Source organism: Dipodomys merriami, unplaced genomic scaffold, assembly GCF_024711535.1.
Source record: "Dipodomys merriami isolate MVZ:Mamm:240054 unplaced genomic scaffold, mDipMer1.0.p SCAF_27, whole genome shotgun sequence".
Classification (NCBI taxonomy): Eukaryota; Metazoa; Chordata; class Mammalia; order Rodentia; family Heteromyidae; genus Dipodomys; species Dipodomys merriami.
In genome coordinates this window covers 17,134,556-17,155,288 of record NW_027204159.1, presented here as the reverse complement: position 1 = coordinate 17,155,288, position 20,733 = coordinate 17,134,556, and the positions used below count along the sequence as shown (strand labels likewise).

General features: G+C 51.9%; 1 protein-coding gene across 1 annotated transcript; it reads right to left on the bottom strand.

Annotated features, from left to right (window-relative positions):
• On the bottom strand, positions 1-17,606 carry Cdx1 (caudal type homeobox 1). The gene is made up of 3 exons (XM_070036008.1): positions 17,080-17,606; positions 3,042-3,187; positions 1-2,513 (listed from the first exon to the last, which is right to left on the bottom strand). The coding sequence occupies exons 1-3, from the start codon at positions 17,525-17,527 to the stop codon at positions 2,301-2,303; spliced, it is 807 nt and encodes a 268-aa protein (XP_069892109.1). The 5' UTR covers positions 17,528-17,606; the 3' UTR covers positions 1-2,300.
• Positions 17,607-20,733: the final 3,127 nt, after the last annotated feature.

Below are 20,733 nucleotides of genomic sequence, written 5' to 3'. Positions count from 1 at the left end.
GGCTCACAGTCTTGGATGTATTAATGTCCCACTACAACAACCAAAGCATTTCCCAAACCTAGGTGACCAGAGCCATTTCTTTTTTGGAAGATCTCATTGTGTACAACTGGAAAAGGAGGCCCAGAGAGAAACTAGTTACTCCCAAGGTCACACAGCAAATGTTTATAAAGATTAAAAATAATCCCAGCTACTTGGGAAGCAGAGATACAGCATATCAGAGTTTGAGGTTTGCTTGGGCCAAAAAAAAGCATGAAATCCTATCTGAAAAATAAAGCCAAAGGGGCTGGAGCGTCACTCAAGTATAGCAACCTTGAAGTAGGTCCTGAGTTCAAATCTCAGGATGGCCCGCTATCCTTCCACCAGGACCTCTCCCCCTGCTCGTGGAATCCTCGTCCTCTATTCTGGTACCACCTCAGGGGTTCCCATGCCTTGGGGATCCTCTGCTACTCACAAAGCCCTGCCTGTTGTGCCAGGGCCGGATGTGCCGGGGCCAGATGGACCTCCTGCACTGTGATCATGGGCCCTAGGAGCAAAGGGCGAAGGCAGAAGGCTGCACACACTTTTATGGCCTGGCCACCTCCCAGAACAGTAAACAGAGTGGGAGACAGCTGGCACCAGGGCCCTCTAGGCTAAAAGGTCCCCAGGCCACAGGCCCACTCACCTCTGGAGGGGATGTGAAAATGAACAGATCTTCTTCCAGGGGCTAAACAAACCAACCATTCTCTAGGTTGCTGTTGCTCATGTCCCTTTTTTTCTTTTCTTTTTGTTGGTTCTGGGGCTTGAACTCAGGGCCTGGTCACAGTCCTTGAGCTTTTTTGTTCAAGGCTAGCCATCTATTACTTTAAGCTACAGCTCCACTTCTGGTGTTCTAGTGGTTAATTGGAGATAAAGAGTCTCATACACTTTCCTGCCCAGGCTGGCTTTAAACTACAATCCTCAGATCTCAGCCTCCTGGGTAGCCAGGATTACAGGAGTGAGCCACCAGTGCCTGGCCTTCCTTGAGGTCTTGATTTAAATGCTGCCTCTCACAGGAAGCCTTCCAGGCTTTCAGGAAAGCCAGCAGCCTGCTCTGTACTCTCCAGATGAGGTTTCCATGATGCTTAGAGCATAGTTCTGAGCGGCCCTTATCTTACCCTTGTATTTAGTGCCACCTGTATACATGGCAGTCTTTCCACTAGAGTGGGGTTGTGGGTGGCAAGGACTGTATGCTTCCAGGTGACAGCCATTTCTGGCTCAAAAGGGTGACAGATGAATCCCACTGTCTGAACTGGAAATATTTAAAACTTCAAAAGACCAAGAGATGGAGCCTGATGATGCTGCTTACAAAGCAGACTCTCATTTACTCAGGCTCATAGACTTGCTCTAACCATGTGCTGTTTTGATCTTTTAAATGGATTTTGAAGGTGACCTTGTAGGCCTACAGAACAGAAAGGAAATATACAATTGTTAGGGAAAGAGGAGGATAATTTCACTTCTTTTTTTTTTCTTTAATGCTATGTATAATGATTTTATACAGTTGTGTTTTTTAATTTTTTTAAAGGGGGGCATCTTTATTCTTGAAGCTGTTTCCAAGAGATTCCATTCTCTCTCTCTGTATGTAACACTTGTCCAGCGGCAAGTTCCACTTGGTCCATAGAAACAGGCTTGCTGGGTCATGATGGACGGCTTCGTGGGAGCTAGGAGCCGGTGGCAGGCAGCTGGTGGTAGGAGCTTCTGACTCCTTCTCCCAGCAGGAGCTTCCCCTCTGTCCTCAGGCCTCCTGGGAGTTCAGGGGAATAGCCAAAGATGGTGGTAGAGCCTCTCCCTCAGGCCCAGTGCTGATTTAGTGTCAGCCTCCAAGCTGGAGTGAGTCAGAACAGCCAGGAGGGGGCAGGTACAGGTAAGGCTGCAGGAAGAAGGCAGAGCTGACCACACCCCTGCCCTGGCCCCTCCAGATGGTCTGGGAGCATGCCATCTTCTCTGACCCATATCCCCGACCTCCAGGTTTGGCCAGGTCCCTAGTGCAGCACCCCCCCTGCCATTTCACCCCATGAATCTATTGGGGAGGTGGGGGAAGGGCCTGGGAACTTATCTTTTCCTCCCCTGCAGCCACTGGGCCTTGAGACACCCCCAGGAGTCTGAGACCTCAAACACAGTCAAGGGGTACAGGTCAAGGGGTTCAGAAGTGTATGGGTGGCTTGTCTCTGGTGACCCCAAAGGTCATTGGCAAGCCTGGTACTCAGACCAGGCCTCTTAGAACCCAGTAGAAGCTGAGTTGCCAGCACCTGAACCCCCAGACTCCAGCCCCAGGCCTGGAAAGGCTAAGGCAGAAATTCTTCCTTGACGGACATGGGGGACGAGGCTCCCAGGAGGCCAGCGTTGTTGGGGCACAGGCCTCCTAGAGGTGCGCCAGCAGGCGCAGGGGTGCTGGCCAGTACTGGGGGCAGCTGCTGGGGTGGAGGCGGTGGCTGCTGCTGCTTCTTCTTGTTCACTTTGCGCTCCTTGGCCCGCCGGTTCTGGAACCAGATCTTCACCTGTGGCATCACAGAGCAGACATGGGGGGTGGGGGGGGGTGAGGGGCCAGGCCACAGGTGGCATCACAGAGCAGACATGGGGCAGGCGCCACCACAGGTGGTGTTGGTGACTTCCTCCCTGCTCCAGCCATGAGACCTCAGGGATCTCAAGCCCTCTGTCCTGGTTTAGAGCTTTCTCTTCTTCCCCAGATACCCTGCTCCTAGCCTCTCTCCAACCTCCTCCAAGGCTTCAAGGGAGCCTGCCTGGGCTCTCCACCCTGGACCTGGGCCCTGGGCCCCACTCCTGCCCTGCCTGTCAGTTACCCCCAGCCCTGACCATGGCCAATGTAGCCTATGGTGAGCCAGACTCCTGCTCCTGTGCAGGGCAGGAAAGCTAGGTTTCACCAAGCTGCCTGGCAGTCACTGGGGTCTTCTGTGCTGTGCCCACGGTCGGGAGACTCCTGCTCTCCATCCTCCCTCTCAGAGCTCTGAAATCTGCAGAGCAGCCCAGAAACCAGACACCAGGGCTGAGGTGGGAACCACACACACCTGCCGCTCAGTGAGCCCCAGATTGGCGGCCAGCTCCGACTTCCTCCGGATGGTGATGTAGCGGCTGTAATGAAACTCCTTCTCCAGTTCCAGGCGCTGGTGGTCCGTGTAGACCACACGGTATTTGTCCTTGGTCCGAGTCTTACCTGGGAAGCAGAAAGGAGGGACGGGGGAGTGTGTGAGGAGGAGGATCCTTGATGGCATGGGAGGGGGGAGGGGGAGGGTTACCCAGTCTTCTGGCTGAGCCCTGCAGCTAGCTGTAAGCCAGCAGGAGCTGGGGACAAAGCAGGACACATGCCGGTGGGATCTGTATGTGTGAGACCCCAGGTGGATATGGATGGCTTTGGGGTCCCCAGATCATAAGTATGGACCCCAGAGCCACGAAGAGTACACCTGGCAGGCTGGAACAGACTGGGATTGAAGGGGTCCACTACCGTTCCCTCCTGTGCTAGAGGAGAGGCAGACGAATTCTGCAGCTGTCCTGGGCTGGCACCCCCAGTTTGGCCAAATGCTAGCCCCAATGTCAGGCAGGAAGTCCTGAGGCTGCTGGTGGACCCTCAAGCCTGCAGGGTGTCTCAGAAGACACTACATCTGGCACTAGGGCTGCACTGGTAACTGGGGCTGCTCTGCCCAACCCTCCACCCAGAGCAGAAAAATCTCTGCTCTCCTGAAGCGTGGGCTCCAGGGGAGGATTGCCTGAGCCTAGAAGTTGGAGATCAGCCTGGCAACACAATGAGAGCTCATCTAAAAACAAACAAAAGCAAAGTGTAAACAAAGTAGCCCTTGAGAGTCCCACTGAGAAGAGAAATTGGAGCAAGGAATTGAAGGAGGTGAGGAAGGAGGCTCTCGAGTATCTTGAAGGGAAGGATTCTGGCTAAGGGAACAGCAAGTGCCAAGGCCCTGAGGTAGTAGAAACAATGAGGAAGCTGACAGGGAGGTGGGGATGGTAAGCAAGGAATATGGGAACAGGAGACAAGGGGAGAAATTCTGGGTTTACTCTGTCCTAGATGGAAGCCATTACAAGGTTCTCAGTGGAGCAGACAGGCCATCTGAGGTATGGTTTCATGCTCCTTTGGCTGATGCATAGAAACAGCCTGGGAAAGGAAGAGGTGGTACAGGAGGCTTATAATCACCCTGTAGCGAGAGGCAGTGGCTGGGCTCAGGCTGAGCCAGAGGTGACTTGAGACCTGGGCTTGAGGCCCTCTGAGGTGCAGGTCAGGGGCTGGAAGCGGAGGCCTGTCTGGGGAGGGCTGTCTGGAGACTCATGTTTGGCTTGGGCTTGTGTGGGGGCCTGGCTAAACACCAGCTTCCTTTGCAAAAAAGCTGAGCTTGTGGCTATAAACAGGAGGGGCATGCCAGCGCACATGCGTCCAGCGGCACTTGGGGAGTCTCAGAATCATCACAGAACCTCTCCCACCTCACCTCCCTGAGCCTGGGCCCCAGCTTGGCCACCCCCCAGCATCCTGGATGAAGCCCCGCCTCCCTCCACACTGGTCGCTGTGCCTGTACCAGGCCCCCGCAGCCTGGCAGCCCGTGCCCGGCTCCTTGAGAGCCAACATGGGAGACAGCAGATGCTCCTGGGCGGCTTTCCCCGGTGCTTCCTGCCAGAGCAGCACCGCCAAGCTGGACGCTTCCCTAGGCAGTGACCGCAGTCTGCTCTCCCACAGCACGGGGCAGCTTCGGCTCTTGGCCAAGCCTGGCCCCAGCAAAGCCAAGGGAAGGACTGACCAGGCCTTGGCTCCAGATAGGGCCCCTCCTTGGCCTAGAAAATGTCAAGCCTGGCTCAAAAACAACTCTGTCTAACAACCTCTCCTCCTGAACCTAGCATGGCTGTGACTCCACAGCCCACTGGCTCAATGGGCCGCAGCTAGAAGAGGCCCAGGGAGGTCCGTTCCATCCTCTTCCATTTTACCAATGAGGAGACTGTGGTTCAGGATGGTCCCCCGAGAATCAGAGGGCCATGTCATGAACCTGGCAAGCTCCTCCAGCTCAGCCCTCTGTGGAGTCAAGGTCACTGGAGGTGCAAGCCTGCCTAAGGCCAGGTCTCCCCACAACTCCCCCCCACCCCCCAGCTCTTTCTACTCCCTCCAGTCACACCTCGTTTGGCCATATTTAAGGCCCACTGAGTCTGCGATGGATTCTCTAAGCATCAGCAACAGCCTTAGAGAGCAGGCTCCCCCTCCACCCTACTTTTGGGATAGGTGGGGTTAGGGCAGGGTAAAGGCACGCCCTCAGGAGCCCAGCATGGTTGGTTTGAACAGACTGCAAGCTGGAGTTTTTTTTGTTTTTGTTTTGTTTTTGTCGGTCATGGGTCTTGAATTCTGGGCCTGGGCGCTGTCCCTCAGCTCTTCAGCTCAAGATGAGCACTCTACCACTTGAGCCATAGTGCCACTTTAGGCTTTTTCTGCTTATGTGGTGCTGAGGAACCGAACCCAGGGCCTCATGCTATGTGAGGCAAGCACTCTACCACTGAGTCACCTTCCCAGCCCCAAGCTGGAGTCTTTAAAAGTGCCTACAGGACTGGGTGCCAATGGATCACACCTGGAATCCTAACTACTTAAGGCTGAAGCTGGGCGCTGGTAGCTCATGCCTGTAATCCAAGTTACTCAGGAGGCTAAGAGCTGAGGATCATGGTTCAAAGCCAGCCCTGGCAGGAAAAATCCAAGAGACTATTATCTCCAATAAACTACCAGAAAACCGGAACTGGTGCTGTGGTAGAGCACTCACCTTGAGCTGAAGAACTGAGGGACAGTACCCAGGCCCATAGTTCAAGCCCCACATCTTAACCCCACCCCCCACCCCCCAAAAATAAGGCTGAAATCTGATGATCCTGGTTCAAAACCAACCCAAAGGCAGGAAAGTCCATGAGACTTTTCTCTCCAATGAACCACCAGAAAACCAGCAGTGAAGCTGTGGCTCAAAGTGGTACAGTGCTAGCCTTGAGCAAAAGAGCTCAAAGACAGCACCCATGCCCTGAGTTCAAGCCCCAGTACTGGCACAAAAACAAAAACGAAAGAAAGAAAGAAAGAAAGAAAGAAAGAAAGAAAGAAAGAAAGAAAGAAAGAAAGAAAGAAAGAAAGAAAGAAAGAAAGAAAGAAAGAAAGAAAGGAAGGAAGGAAGGAAGGAAGGAAGGAAGGAAGGAAGGGAGAGAGAGAGAGAGAGAGAGAAAGAAAGTAAGAAAGAAAGAAAGAAAGAAAGAAAAAGAAAAAGAAAATAAAAACATGTTCCCAGAAAGCTTAAAGCCGCTCCAGGAGATAGGACTGAGCAGAGAGGATGACACTTCCTGCCCAGCAGGTCTCCACCTGAGCAGTACCAGGCCAAGTCATGAAGGCAGCTTTCCCTCAGCACCCAGCACTCCTTTGGCCTGCCTCGTGAGCCACAGAGCTTCGGTCTAGTTGTCTCACTGAGGGAACTGGGGCCACCCAGCTGAGTGGTGATGTAAACTAAGACCTGGTATCCCAGCCCCTGTTGTGCCTCTCCAGGATGCCAGGGGCGTGGGACTAGACGGAGACAGGGCGTGGTGGCATAATGCTGCACTGGCCTGGCCCAGGCTTCAGAGGAGACGTGGCCCTCAGACTGCAGTGTCCTCTCTCTGTCTCTGGAGACCATGGTGGACTTAAGAACACAGTGGCCGACTGCTCTCTGGCCCAGTTGCTTAAAGAACACAATTTTACTGCCATGAAAACAGTTCTTCCAGAGAACAAAATGTTTCTCTATGTGGCCCAGAAACCAGGGAGTCCCACATGCTGTCCAGGGAAACATTTTAGAAACATCTAGCCTCTTTTAACAAGCACGGAGCTTTTGACCCATGAACCCCACTTCCAGGTGTAGACTCACAGCCAGCTGCCTCAGCTGTAGCCACTCCCACCAGTACAAGCCTAAAAATAATGTACTTGTGTCCATGAAGGGAACTGACTAAACAAGATACAGGGACATCCATAGGGAGGTAGTCATTCAAAAGAAATTAATAAAACTCCAGATGTATAATATGGGGCAATTTCTCTAAGATATTTGATAACAGCAAGATATCAAATAGTGTAAAAAGTTGGCCACTATTTTTGTATAAGACAGACAGACAGACACACATACATACACAATTTGTGCATCCTATATTGTCTGTAGCTCTGTGTATATTATTATTATTATTATTTTGGTGGTGGTGGTGGTGGTGGTGGTGGTCATGGGCTTGAACTCTGGGCCTGGGCACTGTCCCTGAGCTCTTCAGCTCAAGTCTAGCGCTCTACCACTTGAGCTATAGCGCCACTTCCAGCTTTTTCTGCTTGTGTGGTGCTGAGGAATTGAAGCCAGGGCCTCATGCATGCAAGGCAAGCACTCTACCACTGAGCCACCTTCCCAGCCCTATTTCATTTTATTTTATTTTTTAAAGGTTGATGAAGCTTCCTTTGGAGAGGGAGGCTAGAGATAGAAAATTATAGGCAAGAGGGAGACTTAGAATATTTAAATTTTTACCGTGTGTAGTTGTGAAATATCTCTCTCTGTCTCTCTCTCTAGTTTTTAAGTCAATCCTGGGGCTTGAACTTTGGGCCTGAGCACTGTCTTTGAGCTTTTTTGCTCAAGACTAGTACTTAACCACTTGGGCCACAGCTCTACTTCTTGAATTTTGGTGGTTAATTGGAGACAAGAGGCTAATAGCCTTTCCTGCCCAAGGGTGGCTTCAAACTATGATCCTTAGCACCCAGCCTCTGAGTATCTAGGAATACAGGCATGAGCCACTGGCACCCTGGCTATGAATTATATATATACATATATGTATTTTAATTTAATTTAATTTAATTTTTTGTTGGTCATAGGGCTTGAACTCTGGGCCTGAACGTTGTCCCTCAGCTCTTTAGCTCATGGCAAGCACTCTACCACTTGAGCACAGCGCCACTTCCAGTTTTCTGAGTGGTTTATTGGAGAGAAGAGTCTCATGGACTTTCCTGCCTGGGCTGGCTTTGAATTACAATCCTCAGATCTCAGCCTCCTGCATAGCTAGGATTATAGGTATAAGCCACCAGTGCCCAGCGATGAATTATATTTTTAATGACAGTCAAGAGTCCTGTGCTCCAGGCTCAGCTCTATGCAGAGTGACTGCCTGAGCCATCCTACCTATTTCCCATCTCAGAGCACCTGTGTCACCTTGGTACCCCAGAAGGGGGGGGGTCAGGGTGGTGCGTGAGAGCAGCAGGGTGGGGAGAGGGCCTGGATGAATGATTTACAGGCTCTTGGGACACTGGGCTAAGGGGGAAGTCCAGGCTCCTGTAACAGGTGTCTGATGAGAAGCAAGCCACTCCCAACCACCTAATGAGTAACTTCAGGGCCAGCTGCCAGGGTGAGTAGGTAGAAGTTCGGAGCCCCCAGGCCCTCCAGGCTGGGCATGGAGGACCAACCACTCACCCAAGTGAGCTCTCTGCTTGGGCTTCAGGATGCCCATGGGAGGCTTATGTACCCTGGTTAAGGACAGGTCTATGGCTTGGAGAGACTGGTCATCAGTCTCAGGGCTTTTCTGAAGCAAAAGTTCCAGCCCTGGATTTCAGTAAGGAAATCAGTGGAGCTGAAATGGCCCCTTGGGATTTGATACTTGACTAGCTCTGTAGCTGATCTTGGTGTATAGTTGTTTGAGCAAGTAGATCTCTGGGGTTGTATAGGGCAGCTTGTTCCTGGCTGTATTGCCTAAGAGTTTCCTCACCAATCTGAGCCTCATTTTGTTGCCTCTCAACAACCCATCAGATTGTGTGAATGTTACCCCTATTATACAGATGAGAAAACTGAGGCTCAGAGTGGTGTACCCATCAAAGCCAGAGCTGTGCAACACTAGAACCCACCATGTGATAAAGGGCCCCTGGAATCATCTCCAGCCTGAAGGATCACTGGGGATGTCTGGCAGTGCTAGTTGCTCAGGAGGGGCCACATCCTACCCCTCTCCAATAGTGGCAAGATGGCCACCTGGCAGGAATGCCAGGATGTAGAACAGTGTAATGGGTGGTGTGTTGGATGAGACCATTTATTTATAATATCCTTTCCAACTTGGAATCATGAACTTCCCAGTGTTTGTTGATTCTCTGATTGTGTTTGTTATTATTACTGAAAGAATCCCAAGGCTGACTTCCCAGTCTGAGTGTCTAGACACCGGGCCTGCCCAGCTGGAGCCAGTGGACGGCAGCAGAGCTCCTGTCTAGGCTGTGGCCTCTGCTACAGGGAGGGTGAATGGCTCCAAGACCCCCCACTGGCCTCTGTGTTAGCTCCTTTGCCTCTTCCAGTGTGCTTGTGACCCTGAGAGATGACAGCTCTGGCTGTTGGTGAGTAGACCACAGGGCCATCCCCAAATGGCTATGCATCAAGACCTTCTACTAGTTCCAGCACACAAAGCATCCATACACACAAGCACACACACGCATACATGCACACAGGGGTGCACACACACAGGTTGTGTTACCAATACACATCACCAGGCTCCAGGACAACTGCATCCTCATCTCCCTGGCATCTTGAAGAAATTCCAACTAGAAGCAAGGATCCTGGTCCTATTTCTGTGTGAGGTCTTGAAAGTCCCTTGTCTCTAGGCCTCAGTTTCTCTACTAGAGAAAGCCAGGGGTCAACTCCAAGGATCGTTGGCACTTGTAAATGCTGGGCAGGTGCTGAGCCCTGTCTTAAAGCCCCCTCAGTGCTCACCATCCCAGCAGCCTGTTACCAGGAGGGTGGTCCCCACACATCCTCTAGCCAAGAACAGCAGGAAAAATGGGGGCATTCACTTATATCTGTGGGGCCAGTCTAGGGACCAGAGCATGGGAGAGAGTTCAGGGAAGGAGAATTTACTCCAAGGAGCAACAGAATTTACTCCAAGGAGCTCCTCCTTTTTCCATATGAGCAAAATAGGTCCAGACAGACTGTTATGTTCCTTGTGGAGGTGGCAGAAGCACCCACAGGCAAAGAAGTGGGTAGGATGGATAGAAGAGACCCAGGAAGCACCAGAGACATGACTCGCTGTTCTACTCCAGAGCGCTGGCCACCTTCTGGCTGAGATCTTTCCAGGGTCACCCCCCTCTCCACCAAGGGCGGTTCAAAGTCAGCCCATGCAGGAAAGTCTATGAAACTTTTTTTTTTTAATCAGTTGGGAGGCTTGAAGTCTGGGCCTGGGCGCTGTTCCTCAGCTCTTCAGCTCAAGGCTAGTGCTTTACCACTTGAGCCATAGCACCACTTCCAGTTTTCTGGTGGTTTACTGGAGATAAGTCTAACAGACTTTCCTGCCTGGGCTGGCTTTGAATCACGATCCTCAGATCTCAACCTCCTGAGTAGCTAGGTTACAGGTGTGAGTCACCTGTGCCCAGCATCGTGAGACCGTTATATCCAGAAGTGGTGCTGTGGCTCAAGTGGTAGAGAGCTAGCCTTGAGCTGAAGAGCACCTAGGTCCAGCGTTCAAGACCCAAGATTGAAAAAAAAAAAAGAAAAAAAGAAAAGAGCTATGGACCGAGAAAGCAGTCCTGAGCTATTTGCAGAAATGGATACTGGAGAGGTCCCTTGGGAAGGAATGTGACCTACTGGGAAGCAGCAGGACACAAAACGTCCTGGGGAGAGCTGGTATCTTGCTCTCCAGTGTGAGTCTGTTTCCCACCTGCATCCTCCTCAGTGGGTCAGACCTCTGCCTCAGGTTCCATGATTATAAGTGCTCTGGGGCTTCCTGTTGGGCCCAGGATTGGTCTTCATCTTGGTGAGGTACAACCCCAGGCTGCTTTATCCTGGCTCCTCATTCAAGCTCTGAGATTGTCTGGGGGTGAGGGTGGGGCCAATGGCCAGGCCACCTTATGAGGGACCCCAGCAGCCTTGGCCAAGCTTTTCCTCCTCCTCCCTACCACTCCCCTCCTTCCTAGTCAGAGACCTCCGCCACCACTGGGCCCTCTTCCTCCAAGGCCACTCTGCATCTACCCCATGCTCTACCTTCTGCATCAAGGTCTGCAGATGACCCAGGAGGAACTTTGGAGTTAGAGGGACCTAAAAGTCTTAGCCCATGCTGGCCATGTGCCAGGAGACTGTCACAAAACACACTACTTGACCTCTTTGAATCCCAGTTTACTTATCTGTAAAATGAAAATGTGAATCCTTCCTTTCTGTGGCGGTTATAGAGATGGGTGTGATTATCTATTTGATGAGGTAGTTAATAAAAGCAAGCTCTAGAATGAATAAAATGAAGACTCTGATGATAGTGATGATGATACTACCGAAATAAAGGAGTCAAAAGAGGCACAAAGATTTCTCAATGGGACATTCAGGAGTCTTCTGAAAATGAGCCCATTCTATGACCTCTGAGAAGAACCTTCCTGTGCTGTCCAATTCACAATTAGCCACACATGGATATTTAAATAGAAATTAATTCAATCACATAAAATTAATTCATTAAATCACGTAAAAGTCAATTATGTAAAATTCTGTTTGTTGGCAATATTCCAAGTATCAGCTGGCATGTGTGCTAATTGGACAGCTCAGATTTAAAGTACTTTCATGATGGCAGGAAGTTCTATTGGACAGCACTGCTGGGTTACCTACAGGCACCTAACCATGCTGTGCTGTAGAGCTGCAGGGCTGACTGTTCTTGCACCTGCTATCCGTGTTTGTCTGCAGGGAACTCTCAGCTCAGGGCTGTGCCTGAAAAAAAAACTTGCATCTCTTGGGCTGATAGCTCTATCTCCATCCCCACTGCTCACTGGGCTTCAGTGTGGTCTTGCAGTGTGCCGTGCTGGGGTCTGGAACCCAGCATGGCAGCTTACGGCAGCTCATGTTGTCATGACTATGTTAGATGACTTGTGCCACTTGATAGTCCCCTCTTTTATGAGAGAGGATGTGGTGAAAAACAAACATGAATGAAATAATTACCAGTTGTGATCAGGAGTATGATGGGAAGCTGGTAAATTGCTGCTGAGACTGACCAAGTGGAGGAGAAATGTTTACTCAGCTTTGGGGAGGTGTCTCTTGAAGGGTGGCACCTAAGTCAAGACTTTAGACTTGAGAAGGAAACTTCCATGTTGTGAATGAGGAAGTACCATCCAAAAGAGGCAATATCCTGTGCAAAAGCCCTCAGGCAGGGGGGAGCAGAGTGAGGGTCCAGTGCCAGCTCTTTATGAATAAATGCCACCAGACTTATTCAATCATAGTCTCCAGCACCTAGAAAAATCTTTGGCACAGAACAGAACAGTCCTGTCTGCCTTCTGAATAAAGAATATATGAATGAATAACGGTGGATGTATGTATGAATGAATGAATGAATTGATGGATAAACGAAAGGCTGAAAGAATGGAAGGATGGATTGGTGGACAGATGGAAGATGGATGAATGGGTAAATGAATGGATGAATAGATGGATGGATGAATGAATTGATGGATGAATGAATGGTTGAATGAATGGACAGATGGAAGGAGATGGATGAAGGGGTACATGAATGGATGGATGGATGAAGAATGAATGGATGGGTAAGAAGGCGCAAGATGAGGCTAGAGGGCTACTAGGTCCTCCAGAAGAGGGGCTGGGCTGAATACAAGAGCAGCAGGAGGGCAGAGGAAGATACTGAGCATAAAGCAGCAATCCACAGCTGGTTCCTTCTTTACTCTCATGTAGGGGTTAGGGGAGAGGAGGCACAGAGAGTATTTGTCATGTAAACATGATGGCTCCAACTCTTACGTGTAATTATTGCTTATGGATCGCTAAGACAGAATCCTGAGAGGCCAGCTGTGAAGACACCAGACTGTCCACTGAAAAGCAGGCCCTGCTGCTAGCAATGCCTTTGCCCCTGCAGAGCAATCCCCTGGGCTCCAAGCAGCAAAATCTACTAACGCTAAAGGGATAGAGAGGGGAACAACCTTCAACCAAAAAAAGCCTCCTACCACCTTCTTTCTAACTAGGTCATTCCTCTTCCCAGCTACATCTGAGAGCTGAGGTGTCAAGTGAGGCTTCTGCCTTGAGAGCCAGCTTTAAACAGCCCTGCTGTGAGCCCTCCCTTGTCCCACACCCAGCCCCTCATATCCTCCCTGGCTGGCCTCCTTTCCCCACCTGGGGCTGGAACCACATGGAAGGGGGAGGGGGCTCAGGCTGAGTCCTGGAGTGTGTGCTGATTCATTAGACAGAGGCTCGGTGGGCTGTGGACTCTGGCCCTAACCACACGCTGTCATTCCCTAGTTGTGTAAGCTTGGGCAGGCTACCTTACCTCTCTGAGCCTTGTCAGCTTCATTTGTAAACTGAGCTCATTAATATCCTTACACCTCTTGGAGCTATTATGAGACAAGTGAGGTTACCAAGAAAAGCTCTTGGCACAGTCCCTGCTATGTGGTAGAACTTCTGCCAGTGCCATTCATTAGTTTTATCATGAGCTCCTACTATGTGCAAGGCATGGTAGGTCCTCAAAGGAATAACAGACAGCAGCTGACAGATTCAAAGTAGATAATAATTGATACATGTTGCTAAAACAATAGCCCGAAGAGAACTTGGAGCAGAGAGAAGAATGAAGCAGGGCTTCCTTCAGAGATGGAGCAGCATTTGAACCAGTGAAGATACAAGAGAGAGAAAGGAGGGCAGGCCAGGTCATAGGCCCAGATTGGGAAGGCAAGAGGTATGAGGTATGATAGTAGAGGCATCTACCACCTGTGTGCAAGCTTCAAGGCGTTCTAATGCTACAATGGAGAAAAACGCAGCTCTCAGGAATGGTCCAAGTTCCTGTGCTTTAGGGCTTTACAGCCACTAATGGAACTGTAACCCCAGATCCGAGACTCCCCAGCCTAGTTCTTGCCTGTCCCTAGTGAGCATCATGGCTGATGTCCAAGCTAAGTAGAGACAGTGTCTCAGCACTGTGTTGGGGCTACTTCCAAAGTGGGCTCTGAATGCTGTAGAACAGGGCTAGATTTTTCCAGTGAAGTAACCATTCCACCCCAGTGGGGAACTAAAAGATCCTCTTGAGGAGGGGGGGCCTTGGTAAGTTTAGCAGTGGTATAGAAGATAGCAGGGGCATCCTTGGGAGGCTGAGGGTAAGGGATCAGGTTAGTGACTGTGGCAATGGACTAAGAGACAGGGCTTTCTCCACATGCCTTAGTTTCCCCATCTGAGAAATGAAGGAATTGGGCTAGAACCTAAGCCCTGCAGTACAAGTCTTGTAATCTGTGTGAACACCTGTGAATCCTCAGCCACCCTGATGGGTGGTTGGGTCACATGGAGTTAGGCTGAGCCTACCAGAGAGTTGACAGCAGCCCTGCCACTGGATGTTGACATGTGTGAAAACAGGGAGGTAAGAGAACACAACAGAGCCCCTGCTGGCCACTCCTACTTGGCTCCCATCAGGTAATACCACTCACTTGGACTGGGAACCACAGCCTAGCTGAGGCCCACTAGGCTCTCCTTTACCCCTTCCTGCATAGAACAGAGACAAGTCTCAGCCCCAGCCTCAGCAACTCAACTCCCCAGGTGAGTCAGGAGCACTGTGCCAATATGGTGAGAAGGTTGCTTCCACTACTAGCCCAATCTGCTGCCTATGCAGTCATGGGTCCAATCTCCAGGGAGTGACCCCAGAAGCAAATGTGGAAACCAAGATCTTACTCTGCTCTGTCCTCCCACAGGCATTTCCTGTCCCTTACACTGCCCAGTTGGTTCATTCATAAAATGCATAGAGCACTTGCTAGATCCACACACTGCACTTTGTACCCTGGCACAATAGCAGATCAGACACGCCTCTGAGCCACTTGGGTATAGATACCATTCAAACATACATGCAAGTACGAGAGTAAATTGGAATTGGAGTTAGTGCTATAAGGGGAACATGGAAAAGATGATCAGAGGACATGAAATTGTCTAATTTGGGGATCATGGAGGTGACTATTAAACTATGATCTGGAGGGTAAGAACGAGCCAGGCATTCAAGGAATCAAGAGGAAAAACTTTGCTGGAAGAAGGAACCACAGGTGCATCTGAAGCAAGCCTTGACAAGCCCAAAGAACTCAATGAAGACCGAGTGGCCAAATGGAGTGGCCCAGGATGAGGCGGGGGAGGGAGGTGAGGCCCAGGCATGGGGGTTGGATTGTCTTCAGAGCTCAGGAAGGCACGTGGAGTTCATTATAGAACCACAGAAAAGAACCCAACATCCATCTACCCAATCAGCCTGCCTTGCAGTCTCTGGACCTCAATTTCCATTCATATATCTTCTTTCTAACTGTTCAAATAGTCTAGAATACCAGGGGCTCAGCAGCCTGAAGAACAGGTAGGCAGTATCACTGGGGGCTAGGGAGCAGTGACATGAAGTGACTTCTCTCAGCTGTCCCAGGCAGCAGCATTACACCAGAACCACTTCTGGAAACCTATGCCTTCTCTACCCCAAGAGAGAAACTGTGGGGAAAAGTATGGTCTCCACTTCAGAAACACCAGTAGTAACAGTCACATGATCTGAGCAGACAGGCTGCTGGGATATGCAGCTCTTGTACTAGAGAGGCAATGTGACTTGTCTGACATCACACAGCCTGCAATGCTCCATCCTCCAACCCCCAGCATGGCCCCCTGAAGGCCTTCCCACAGGGTACCTTCCCATCAGCAGGAAACAGGTGGAAGAGGAAAGGCAGCTTACTACTCTAGGCTTTCCAGTCATAGCTTGCAGGATGCCGTGGGTAAGGCCCTCACCTCCTCTCAGACCCTCAAATGTGGCATTATTCTTACTCCCAGAGCATTTGCAAAGCCTCTGGAGGCCTCTGGAACCTTCCCCCTGGGGGAAAATGGGGACTTCCTGAGTTCTCCAGAGTCTGTAACTCACGACAAGCCATACAACCTTGTTCCTCTCCTATTTCACCAAAAGTAAAAGCTAGACCCAGAAAAAAATGACTCATCATCTGGGAACTGGTTGGGTAGGGGGTTAGAACACAAGTATGGTTGTTAATTAACCCGAGTTCAAATCCCAGTCCTCCTAGTAAAGGGTTATGTGGCCTCGGGCAAATTATGAATTTCTCAGTGCCATAGTCTCTCCATTTTCAAGTAGGTGAAATCATAGCGTTAAACGAGTAGCAGAGCTGGTGACCTGCATCTTCCTGGATGCAGTCAGGAAACTGGTACTTCCAAGGAGATTCAGGGCACAGTCAGAGACTGTCTACTGACCACCCCCTCAGCATCAGCCCAGGAGTACCTGGGTACCGAGGAAGGTGGGGGTGAGGAGACAGAGGAGGTGAGGGAAGTGTCCCCGGCTTGCTGCAGCTGCGGGGGGGGGGGGGGGAGGGAAGGAAGGGAGGAGCCCCACATCAAAGGAGGGGCAGGCCAGCTTCCCGCCCCCAAGGCCAGGTGGTCTTTGTCAGAACAAGAAGAACACAATCTGGACAATGGAGTGTCCTGTTCACTTCCCAGCCAGCAGGAGTCACTACTGAGCTGAGACACGGCCTGTTACATGACAAAGGGGGGGGGGAACCCATAAAGGTCAAGCCGCCCCTCATTAAAGCTGAGCCTTTGTCCTGCCCCCTTCCCCGGCCTTTGAAGAGAGTGGATCAGAGAGGCCTGCCTGGGGGCAAGAGGTTCACAGGCTCGAGCCAAACAGTAGCCACCTTCCCAACTGCTCCGGCTGCCCCTCCCCCTGGGGTCAAGAGTTCAGAGAGGGCCCTGCCTAGGCTAGGTGCAGACCCTAACCCCTCACTAACCACAGGGAGGATAGGGCCTTGTCCCTTCACCGCAGGCCCCCGCAGGGCCCTGCACGGACGCGACCACGCTCGCTCACGCGGTGGCGGAGGGGCCTCTGGGTGGGCTTGCAGCCCCTCCTGGGGCGGGAGAAGAAGCAGCCCTGGGCCCCGCTGCTCGAGGCCTGGGAAGGCCTGCGATCTTAGTCCAGGGCTTGCCTCTTCGATCCGCCTGGTCGTGCCCAGCCCGCACCGTTTCTTCGCCGGCTCGGTTTCCTTGTCTATCCAGGAGGGTTCCGTGGGCCACCCCCCCTCCCCCACAGCACGGTTCTGGGGAAGAGCGACCAAGCCAGGCCAGGGCCGGCCTGGGCCGCCGGCACCTGCCAAGGCCCGGGGCCCCGGGGCTCCCGCTGGGGTCTTACCGCTGCCGCCGCCGCCGCCTCCGGCCGCCACGCTGCGACGCATCCACTCGTAGGGCGTCCGCCGCTGCGCCCCCGGGGAGGACGGGGCGCCCGCGCCGCCCAGGGGCTGCGCCAGGAGGCCCGGGCCCGGCCCGGGGGGTGCGGGCACCGGGCTAAAGTCCGGAGGGGGCCCGAATGCCAGCGGGGCTGGGTTGGCCGCTGGGGCCGCAGGCCCAGGGCCGTAGGCCGCCGTCCAGTCGTCCTTGGGCGCAGGAAAGGGCGCGCCCCAGGCCGGAGGGGGCGCGGGGGGCGGCTCCACGTGAGTGTAGCTGGCGAAGTCGGGGTACTGCGGGGGTGCAGGGTGTGGGGCCGGGGGACCGTAGGCCTGGGGGCCCAGGCCGAGGCTGGGGGGCCTGGCAGGGCCGGGGTACACGGGAGAGTCCTTGTCCAGCACATAGCCCACGTACATGGTGGCCGCGGGGCCCCCCGCGCATGCTGGGCCCTGGAGCCGCGGCTGCCGGGCGCCCCGAGGACCAGCCACGGCTCACCTGCGCTGCCCGCCCGCCGCCGCCCGCCCCACCCAGGCCTTTTATAGCCCGGGGCCACCCGCAGCCCCAGCCGAGGCGGGTTTGCATTTCAAAGCAGGGGGAAGCCTCAGCACCGAGAATCAAAGGGGGAAACCCGTTGGGGGCAAGGGGTTCAAAAGGAGACAAATTGCCGCCCCAAGCGGGAGGTGGGCAGGCCAGGCTCGGAGGGGGCTGGGGAGTGTGCGGCCAGGCCTAGGACGGGCCCAGCCACCGCTACCTGAGGAGTGTGGCCAGGCCTATCTCCCCAGGCCCCTACCTGACAGGTGGAGACACCAGCAAGTGTGAGAAACGGGGAGACCCAGGCAAGCTTCACACCGCGCCCAGGGCCCAGCACCTCGCTTGGGGTGAGGAGGGCAAAGCTGGACTTGCAGCGGGGTTGGGGTTCGGTCGCGGGGTCTGTAAGGTAGCACTAGTCTTTTGGGAGGGGTGGAGGAAGGGTCATGACCCCTCTGGTCTTAGATGAAAGCTGTGGAACTTCTCTGGGCAAATGCACATATGCACATGCATGACTCTGCCTAGTATTGGGGGTTTTACTTGGTTGGCTCTCCAGACAAAGTCCTCAAAGGTGTGGGGGCAAGGGGTCCTGGGGGGGCATCCTGGGAAACTCCACCTTACTCTTTTATTATAACGACTATTGATTTGGAAGTCTCAAACATACACAGTAGAACCTTGGACCCTCCACCACTCCCTATCTCCCTATCCTTTCCCCCAATTTTTATTTAATTTTTCACTTCTTATTTTATTTTATTGTGTTACTTTTGTTGTGCACATGCCAGTACTGAGGCTTGAACTCATGGCCTTGAGCTCTCATTTGACTTTTCTGCTCAAGGCTAGTGCTCTATCACTTGAGCCACATCTCCACTTTCAGCTTTGAACTGGTTACTTGGTGATAAGAGTCTGTGGACTTACCTGTTTGGGCTGCCTTTGAACTGTGATCTCAGAATCCAGCCTACGATTGCAGGTGTGAGCCACTAGCGCCCAACATATTTCAAAACCAATTCCAAATGGCATGTTGCTTTACTCTTCCATACTTCAGCATGCAACTTTAAGGCACATGGACATTTTCTTACATCTATCAACACAATTAATTCAAATTCCTAGTTATTGTTTGACATAGTTCGTAGTCCAAGTATTCCAACTGATGCAAAAAGTGGAGGGTAAAGCCAAGGAATCTAGGGAAGGATTCATGAAAGACACAGGTCTGGGTCCGGAAGACCGCAGTAATCTTCCACAGAAGGACTCAGCTCCAAGGAGCATCACAGAATGTCCTTTGGGATTTGGTCTTCCTGCACTTCCTGGTGGGAAGGGGACCTACATGTGCCAGAATGTATGGACTCCTAAGAGAGGCAGAATGAGGATCTTATTTTTCTTCTGGGTCACCACATTAGCCAGGGATGGTCAGCATCATCTCAGGGCTAGATATATGGATCAACGTCAGGATATAATTTGCAGAGCTCAGTATAAAATGAAAATGCAAAGTCCCTTGTTAAAAAAAATTACCTAAACTGAGTACTAGTGGCTCATGCCTATAATCCTAGCTACCCAGGAGGCTGAGTAGGACTGTGGTTCGAAGCCAGCCCAGGCAGGAAATTCCAAGAGACTTTAAAAAAAAAAACTGTGCTGGTCCTAGGGCTTGAACCTAGGACCTGAGTGCAGTCCCTGTACTTTTTACGATTAAGGCTAGTACTCTACCACTTTGAGCTATACCTCCACTTCTGGCTTCTCTGCCGCCGCCACCTCCACCACCACCTCCTCCTCCTCCTCCTCCTCCTCCTCCTCCTCCTCCTCCTCCTCCTCCTCCTCCTCCTCCTCCTCCTCCTCCTCCTCCTCCTCCTCCTCTTCCTCCTCCTCCTCCCCCTCCTCCTCCTCCTCCTCTTCCTCTTTCTCCTCCTTCTCTTCCCCCTCCTCCTTCTTTTTACATAAGAGTGTCATGGGCTTTCCTGCCCAGGTTAGCTTCGAACTGTAATCCTCAGATCTCAGCCTCCTGAATAGCAAGAATTATAAGCACAAGCTGCTGGCATCCAAATCTCGAAGACGCTTGTGTCCAATTAAACACATGCGTGCACACATACACATATAACACACACGTGCCCATATACACGCACACACACAATCTAGAATTTCAGGATGGTGATGTCAGAGTTTTCAACCAAACATGCAGCCCTTGTAAACTGGGACATATGGCTGCACAAATGACCCTGAAGTTACCCTGTTTGGAACCTTGTTCTTATATATAGCCATAAGCCCAGGGATCCCTTTCTATGAAAAGGAGCCAACCCATTGTATGGACAGAAGCACTGAGGTGCAGGAAAGGTGTAGAACCCATGTTACCTAGTGAAATGAAGGCTGACTGAAGGAAGGTGAGAGGAAGGGAGCTACCTGGGTCACTGTGACATGGCTGAGCTCGTGACACTGTGAAGCTCTGGACTGCCTGAGCAGGCAAGTGCAGGTTTTCAGACAGGCAAGTGGACATATTTATAAGGTTTTCCTCAGAAGTCATCTGGAGCTTGGGTCCACACAAGGCTCAGTCTCTAAAAGGACCAATGACAAGATGAAAGGTGCAGAGGAGAGAGAAGAGGCTTGAAGGCACTGAACTCCACTCTCAGATTTGAAGTAAAGAGGGCTGCTTGGACTGGAGGAAGAGAAGGCCGGGAGTAGGAGTTGCATTTACGGAGGGGCAGGACAGACTTGGGACCTGAGAGAGAAACTTGCACATAATCCAGTACTTTCTGAAGGACCATCCATCAAGAAGTGGGCATCCTGGAATACAGACTGCTGGAGGTCTGCAGTTAAGATCCTGGTAGAGGAGGAGCTTGGCATACACTTCACTCTGAGAGCATGCTAAGTCAGACCTTGATGCGGGCTCACTGGGTGGGAACGGTGCAGGAATCCATTAGTTCCCATAGACATTCTTTGACACAGGAGTACTACAAGGTCTTTTGTTCAAAAGCTCCCTATATTTGGGAACTGGTGGCTCATGCCTGTAATTCTAGCTACTCAGGAGGCTGAGATCTGAGGACCAAAGTTCAAAGCCTGTAAGAAACTTTTATCTCTAAGTAACCAGCAAAAAGTCAGAAGTGGAGGTGTG

Excerpts from the sequence above, each read along its gene's own strand:
- Cdx1 (XM_070036008.1), bottom strand. The coding sequence starts at position 17,527 with ATGTACGTGGGCTATGTGCTGGACAAGGACTCTCCCGTGTACCCCGGC. Across the intron at positions 3,188-17,079 it reads AGGCGGCGGCGGCGGCAGCG|GTAAGACTCGGACCAAGGAC; the intron begins GTAAGACCCCAG and ends TCTGCTTCCCAG. Across the intron at positions 2,514-3,041 it reads TGGGGCTCACTGAGCGGCAG|GTGAAGATCTGGTTCCAGAA; the intron begins GTGTGTGTGGTT and ends GTGATGCCACAG.